This window comes from Podarcis pityusensis, assembly GCF_964106645.2.
Source record: "Podarcis pityusensis genome assembly, chromosome: 1".
NCBI lineage: Eukaryota > Metazoa > Chordata > Lepidosauria > Squamata > Lacertidae > Podarcis > Podarcis pityusensis.
Genome location: NC_138028.1, coordinates 52,282,298 through 52,289,978, shown reverse-complemented (window position 1 = coordinate 52,289,978; position 7,681 = coordinate 52,282,298). Strand labels below are relative to the sequence as shown.

The 7,681-nt window shown below is 42.9% G+C and overlaps 1 protein-coding gene across 1 annotated transcript in view; it reads right to left on the bottom strand.

Moving 5' to 3' along the window:
- Window positions 1-362: 362 nt before the first annotated feature.
- The window catches only part of SYT13 (synaptotagmin 13), a 37,785-nt gene continuing 30,466 nt past the window's right edge, over window positions 363-7,681 (bottom strand). Inside the window, exons 5-6 of the mRNA XM_081002047.1 lie at window positions 3,392-3,521; window positions 363-1,980 (exon numbers count right to left, since the gene is read on the bottom strand). Of these exons, the coding sequence (XP_080858173.1) occupies window positions 1,673-1,980; window positions 3,392-3,521 (438 nt within the window). The 3' untranslated portion in view covers window positions 363-1,672. The remainder of the gene's footprint in view (window positions 1,981-3,391; window positions 3,522-7,681) is intronic.

Sequence of the window (7,681 nt, the reverse complement as noted above, 5' to 3'; positions counted from 1 at the left end):
AGTGCAATGAGTTCCTGGCATTCTGGGAACAAGTTTGTTCCCTTGAGCCCAAGGTAGCTGAACTGGAAAAGCTGAGAGAGGTAGCAAAGTTAGTGGGTGAGGGCTGAGGGCTGAGCTACACCCCATTCTCATGATAATAGCTGCCTTGCAGTTATGGAGAGGGTGGGTCTTGGAGAAGGAGGGTATCACTATGAGGACTGGAAAACAGCCAATATAATACCATTTTTAAAAGGGATTTGGTGGTGGTGGGGAGCCAGGAAATTACAGGCTGGTTAGCTTAAAGTCTGTCCCAGGAAAACTGGTGGAAAGTATAGTTAAAGATAAAATATGCAAGCATATAGAAGAACAAGCCTTGTGATATTGTAGAGTTGGAAAAAAATCAGAAAAGGGAAACCAAAATGATCAAAGGGACAGAGTGACTCCTCTACGAGGAAAGGCTGCTGCATTAGTGTATTTTAAGTTTACAAGAAAGGCGAGCGAAAGGGGACATGATTGATATGTATACAATTATTCATTCCATTGAGATAAAAGTTTTTCTCCCTCAAAACACTGGAACTTGTGGGCATTGAACGAAGCTGAATTTTGGAAGATTCAGGACAGGCAAAAGTCCTTCTTCCCACAGCACATAGTTAAACTGTGGAATTTGCTCCCACAAGGGGCTGTGATGGTCACCAAATTGGATGCCTGTAAAAGAGGATTAGACAAATTCACGGAGGTAAAGGCTACCAGTTGCTACTCTCTGCCCCCATGGTCGGAAGCAAAATGCTTCTGAACACCTGTTGCTGGAAACCACAGGAGGGGAGAGTGCTGTTGTGCTCTGGTCCTGCTAGTGGGCTTTCCATAGGTCAGGGCAAAACAAATGTTCTGTTGGCCACTGTGACAACAGAATGCTGGGCTAGATGGACCATTGGACTGATCTAGCAGGCTCTTCTTATGTTTTTAAGGGCACTTCCAGAACATTCTATTTTCAATTTGGATCCAATCTCACAGCAGCAAATTCATGTTGAGTAATTATAGTTGATTGGGAACTCTCGCACAACAAACCCGCTTCCCCAAAAGATAGTATTTTTTTGCAATAACAGAAGTGACAGGAAAATGCACTCGGAAGTGTGGCATAACCCTTGCTTTGATGCAATGTTATCTAACCTCCTGCAATCAAATCAGAAGGAATGCTCATTAAGTAGCCAATGTCAACTACACTTTTTGTAAACCACTTTCTCGTTTTTTCTTTTACAGTCAAGTGGTATATAAATTTTATGAAATAAATCAGTAAATAAATACTCCTCCTGTAAACAGATCAATGAATGATGGATGCTCCATAAATAGACCATCCATTAGCACTCTAAATGTCTTGAATCAGATCACTTTTCATCTCACTTTCCGCAAGTAAATATTACTTGCTACTTGGTGCAGAAGACCCATATGTAGAAAGCAAGAAGATGGTCCTGCAAAGAGAAATGAACCGCTGGCTACTTTTCTCAGCCCATTTCCAGAATGTTCTTACAGCAGAAACAACGAAAGACAACACCAATAAAACAAGACTTGTGCTTGTGAATGTGTCCATTTCATGGTTTTCTGGATGTTGAAATAGATCTCATTCCCCACCCCACCCCACCCAGCCCTGAGACCAGGTCTACTGGACTTGGGCTGGTTGGCCTGTCTACCTCCATAGCTACATGTGTAGCTGGTGCCACATAGCAATCTGCCTTCTGGGGTTCCTCAGCATCTCTTCCCAGTGGTTCCTTTCTGTGCCGGTGGCATGCAGGCCAAGGCTGCACTTCCCCAGTAAGCGGTTCTGCCCATCATCTCCATCCTGGCTTAACATCTCCAGCTCCACACTGGAGGCACACAGCAGGTCGTGGGGCACCTCAAACATGATCATTTCGTTCCAGACAGGGTTGATCTTGTGCTTTGCACGCTTCGTCTGCTTCTTTTTCAGTTTCAGGGACTGGTGCTTCAGGGTCACCTTAACAGATATATCTGCAGGGACAGGGATATAGATAAAAAAAGCGGTCATTTGATACCATTTCCTCCTAGCCTTCTAAAATCTTATTGGTAAACTGCAGCAGTCATTGAGGGCCAAACTAGATGTGGCTGTGGTGGATGCTTGTTCTTTTCATGTGTCAACCCATCCTTATATAAGGCAGGAGATGGGGGTCTTGCTTTAACAGTAAAAGGAGACCAAGGAAATGCACTGCTGATGTCCATCTCCATCCCATTCCCTTGATTCCTAGAAGGAGAGCCGGGAGCAGAGAAACCCTACTGAAACAACCAACTGTGGAAAGTTAACGGGTAGGAGAAGTTTCAGTGAGTGACTTTTATGTGTTCCTTTTTGTGTTAAGGTGTGTGTGTGTGTATGTGAGAGAGAGATAGAGAGAGAGAGAACACTGTATAGGAACAGGGTGGAAATGTGAATGACAGTCCCATCACAACTAGTTTGGCTCTAAGTTTCTGACATCTACCATAACATAATATACAATCCATACAGCAGGCCCTGTGGCCCTCCAGGTATTCTTGGAGTCCAGCCCCTATCAGCCTTAGCCAGCGATGATGGAAGTTGGAGTCCAGCAACACCTGGAGGACCAAAGGTTCCCTCATCTCTGCTATATGCAAATTCATTCATGAAGCTTATTGTAACACTGCCTGCCACGTGTCATAGCATGCGTAAGATTTCTGCTTGTCAACTTTTTTATCCCTTCTTTCAGTGCTACAGGGCTGCACTACTGGGCACGATTGATTCACTTATGCTAATAAAAGGCCATGTTGCCCAAAGCTGAATGGACAAGCAAGCAGACATTAGGCATTGCTGGCTGGAAAGCTTAATGAAAGGCATTATAATGAACAATAAAGAGCATTTAGTCAGGACTTTAGAGTGTTCCAAGTACTCCATATCTCAGCAAATGTTACAGCCACACTGTGAGGTAGGTCAGTATTGTTATCTTCAAATTAACAGCAGGCAGTGGGGAGCTGAGACTCAGAGGCACTAGCTTGCCTAAGACCCATCTAATGAGATGATAACAACAACAACAACAACAACAACAGGAGAAGCAACAATAATATACCACCCATCTGACTGGGTTGCCCCAGCCACTCTGGGTGACTTCCAGCAAAATATAAAAACACAATAAAACATCTAACATTAAAAACTTTCCTCTACAGGAAATCCCTGGTGGTGTCTTTCTTTCTTTCTTTCTTTCCTCCCCCCCTTTGTTTCTATCTTGTTTAAAAAAAGCTTAAATTTAAAAAAAAATGCAGAAAGGGAAATTGTGACTCACTCAAATCCTGCACACTTCATTATGCCAGCTAATTAAATATATTTTCTCTACCTGGCTTAATAGAAAGGCAAAGTCTGTGGTTGCATCCCATCAACATGTTCCTCTTTCACACTCACCCTTCCCAAGAAGCTCTTTCAGCTGTTTGGAGTGGAGATTCTTGGCTTTTATGAGCACCACAAGCAGACGGTTTGCTGCAGGCAGATAGCTGATGGAAAGGAGAACTTCTCCATAGCCTGCATCTGGCTCCTGCAGTTCAGTGAGATAAATGGGGAAAGAATGTACTCTGCACCTTCTACATTAGTCCACGCAAAGGACTGAGCAACTGCACAATGAAGGGTGGTGGCGGCAAAGAAGACTCAGAAGAGTATGTGGTTCAGTAGGCCACCAGGAGTTCCTCACGCTCCTGTTTTGAGGCAGAAGCTTAATTCACCTGTCTCACATCACACTACATTGTTTGTTTGTCTTATATTGGCATGCTGCGGTCCATGGGGGATGGTTGCAAAGCCAAAACAAAATAATGCAGAAATCCACACTTTAGCAAAGTTCAGAATTAATAATTTTAGATCTGGGAGATGAGAACAAGCAGACTGAATTTTGAGCAACAATTTTAAAAAATAATAATTAAATATTTAAATCCTGCTTAAGAGTTTTAAAGCAATACAGTTTGATATCAGCTTGCCGAATTCGGTGGCCAACTATTCAGTGGCCCTGGATGGACATCCCTGTTCACACCAGTAGTTTCATTTTGCTACTTCTTTAGGGCTTGAATGACCATTACACTGTAGATCAAGGTCTCGTCCACACTTCTGCTTCTCCTGCTACTTTCCCCTGGGAAAACCTGCCGCTTACCACTGAAATGGAACAAATGTTTTTTGGAATATCAGTTTTTCAACGGATTGTTATTTGCTCCTATTCAGCAGTAAATAGTGGGTTTTCCCAGGGAAAGTGGCAGGACAAACATGTTGATTTAAAGCAGAGTCTCGTGCCCAGCGGAAGGATGAGGAGTACGTGCTGCATACTCTATATTGCTTTATTTACAGTTCAAAGCTGGTATATTACAGAAAGACATCTTGCCTCTGCCGGAGCAGAAAATGCATCCTCTCTCCTCGACAGCTCGGAGAGAATCACCCAGTGAAAAACAGGAAACCAGTGTACGTCACATCCAGTCTCCCTTTCCCGTGAGAAACTCCAACAGTACAGACTGTGGAATGTAAACACCTGTCTCGTGACAAGCCCTTTCGCTGCACAGTGAAGGAAAGCAGAAACCAACATCCTCCCCCTTTCTGTGGACATCACTGGGCAGCGTGTTCGTACAATATCAGTACAAACCCAACTTCCGCACATAGGTACAGTGTTGATCCCTTGATACAATCTTGGACAATACATCAGCAGGAATTTCATTACCTGGCATATAGGACACCGTTACGAGTCCCTTCTGAATACATTCCCTAGCATGCTGCAACTTTAATTGCAAGTGCTTCGTGCTTTGCTTACAACCTTCAGACTTCAGCAAAGCCAAACATGCTTTGTTGTCCTGGTAAACCTGGATTGGACATTTGACAGGAATTTTCATATCTTTGCACAATTGTACTAACCATTCACAATCCTTAAGTGAATACGATAGTGCATTCAGTTCGGCTTCACAAGTACTTAAACTAACTGTTGTTTGCTTCTTGCATGACCAATCAAACAGACTCTGATTGTACATGTAGCAAACTCCAGACGTACTTTTCCTGTCTGTAGTGTCACTTCCAAAACTTGCATCTGCAAATATCTCAAGACCACCAGACTTCTGATTGTTAAAACTCAGTCTGTAATGCATAGTGCCTTTCAAATACCGCGCTATGCGTTTCAGAGCTTTCCAATCCTTGACACTAGGATTGTTGACTTGTCTGCTTAGCAAATTACAGCTAACAGCAATGTCTGGTCTTGAACATCTGGCAATGAAGTTTAGCTTGCCTAGCACACTTCTGTACAGTGTAGTGTCAGAAAATGCTTCTTCAGTGTCATCTACCTGATAACCTGTTGTCATCGGTGTGTCTACAGGGTTAGCATCCATCAGATTTAGTTTGCTTAACACATCAGCAATTTTCCGTGACTGGTGTACTAGAATGTTACCATCTTGATCTCTCTCTATTTCCAGAGATAGGTAGTTGTTTACCTCACCAAGATCTTTCATGTCAAAGTGCTCTTTCAGTTGAGCTAGGGCGTTATTGTACATTGCGACATCTTTCCAAAAGAATAATAAATCATCAACATAAAACAAACAGTACAGTTTCTTTTGCCCCTCCTCTTTGACAAATACACATGGATCAGCTTTCCCTTGCTGAAAACCTAGAGAAAACAATACTTCAGTGAGTTTTGTGTGCCAACACCGTGCACTTTGTTTGAGACCATAAAGGGATTTCTTCAGAGCACAAACAAATCCCTGTTTTACCTGTACGCCATCAGGTGGAAGCATATAAAGTGATTCATCTAGAGATCCGTACAGAAAAGCTGTATTAATATCATGGTGACTAATGTGTAGATTTTCCTCTGCAGCTAACTTGAGCATAAGCCTAATGCTTTCATATCTCACTGTGGGTGAATAGGTCTCGTGATAGTCTTCACCTGGTACCTGTGCAAAACCTCTGGCTACCAATCTGGCTTTGTGTCTGACTATCTTGCCATTTTGATCTGTCTTCGCTTTGAAGACCCATTTGCTTCCAAGCAGTTTCATTCCTGGAACTACTGGAACTAGCTCCCATGTTTTGTTCCTTTCTAAGGAATCAAGCTCAGCCTTCATGGCATTTAACCATGGCTCAGCTTCCTTTGAATCCAAACCCTGGATGTCTTGGAAACTTGAAGGTTCAAATACCTTCTTGGAGCTTTTAACAGCTGTTACTGCTATCGTAGCAAACTCATCAGCAAATCTCTTTGGAGGTCTGCCTTTTGTGGCTCTCTGTGACCTACGAATTAGCCTTAAGTCTTCAACACTCTCCTCTTCCTTCTTAGGAGAAAAACGACCTACTGTGAACAATGGTTCCTCCAATTCTTGATCAGAGCTTTCAGAGGGTCGCATAGAGGCTTTCGCACTCTTGAAATCCTCTGAATCACCCGATTCAGTTTCAGATTCAGACTCAGAACCTTCATCAGTGGGTGTGGGTTGTTGTGGTTGCTTTTGACTATCCTCAGTCTCATCACCGTCATCAGGATAACATTGGAAAATTCCCACATTCTCCCCCCACTTTGCATTGTAGTCAACACTTCTCGTGAGCTTAATTGTCTTAGAGTCAGTCATCATTATTCTGTAAGACCCTTTCTGATAACCTAGAAAGATACCATGCAATCCACGCTTGTCTAACTTGGAGTTTTGTGGTGAGCGAACCCACATGTCAGAACCAAAAATCTTCATGTGTTTGATGTATGGCTTCTTGCCAAACATCTTCTCATAGGGGGTACAACCAATCGCTGAAGATAACCTGCGATTGTAACTGTAAACAAAACACGAGAGAGATTCGGCCCAATAACTCTCTGGAAGATTGGCATCATGCAGCAAGGTTTTTAACCCTTGAAGCAATGTCTGATTTGCCCGTTCCGCAAGTCCATTCTGCCATGGCGAGCGAGGACTAGACAAATCGTGTTGAATTCCTTTCTCAGTCAGAAAAGCTTCAAACTGCTGAGAAGTGAATTCCCCCCCGCGATCAGTGAAAAGAGTCTTTATCTTCTTACCATGCACATTTTCCAACCAAGCACAGAATTCCTTGAACCTAGGAAAAGCCTCTGATTTCTGCTTGAGATTGTACACAAAAATATATCTAGAAAATGCATCAATGAGAACCATGGAGTATCTATTTCCACCCAAAGAGGGCGCTAGTGGTCCAACTAAATCAGCATGAACAACCTGGTATGGTTCTGTAGCTTGCCTACTAGACACCTTACCTTTCGCAGCCATTTTCACCTTATTTGCTGCGCATGCTTTGCACTTCATGTGGTACCTGCAGGGTTTAATAGTCATACCTTCAACCAAGGCAGGCATTTTAGATACTGCCTCAAAATGCAAATGACCAAATTTTCTATGAAAATCGTGAATACATTCTGCATGCAAACTTTTGTTAGAACCTGCAATGCAACAAGTGTCATCCTTTTCAACATCATCATAATACAAAACAAACGATCAACATATTCAGCATGCAATACATAATCATTTTTCTTTGTGATGATGCACTTCCTGTTCTTGAAGGAAACGTCAATGTTCCGCTCATTCAGCTGTCCAACGCTGAGCAGATTATGTTTGGCGTCTGGCACGTAAAGCACATTCTGTATCGATAAGTCCAAACTGTGAAGAACAACAGTTCCGTAGCCTTTACTGGGAATAGTGTGGTCATCCGCCTGGTGAATCGCACCTTCCTGCGGTGTAAAAGACA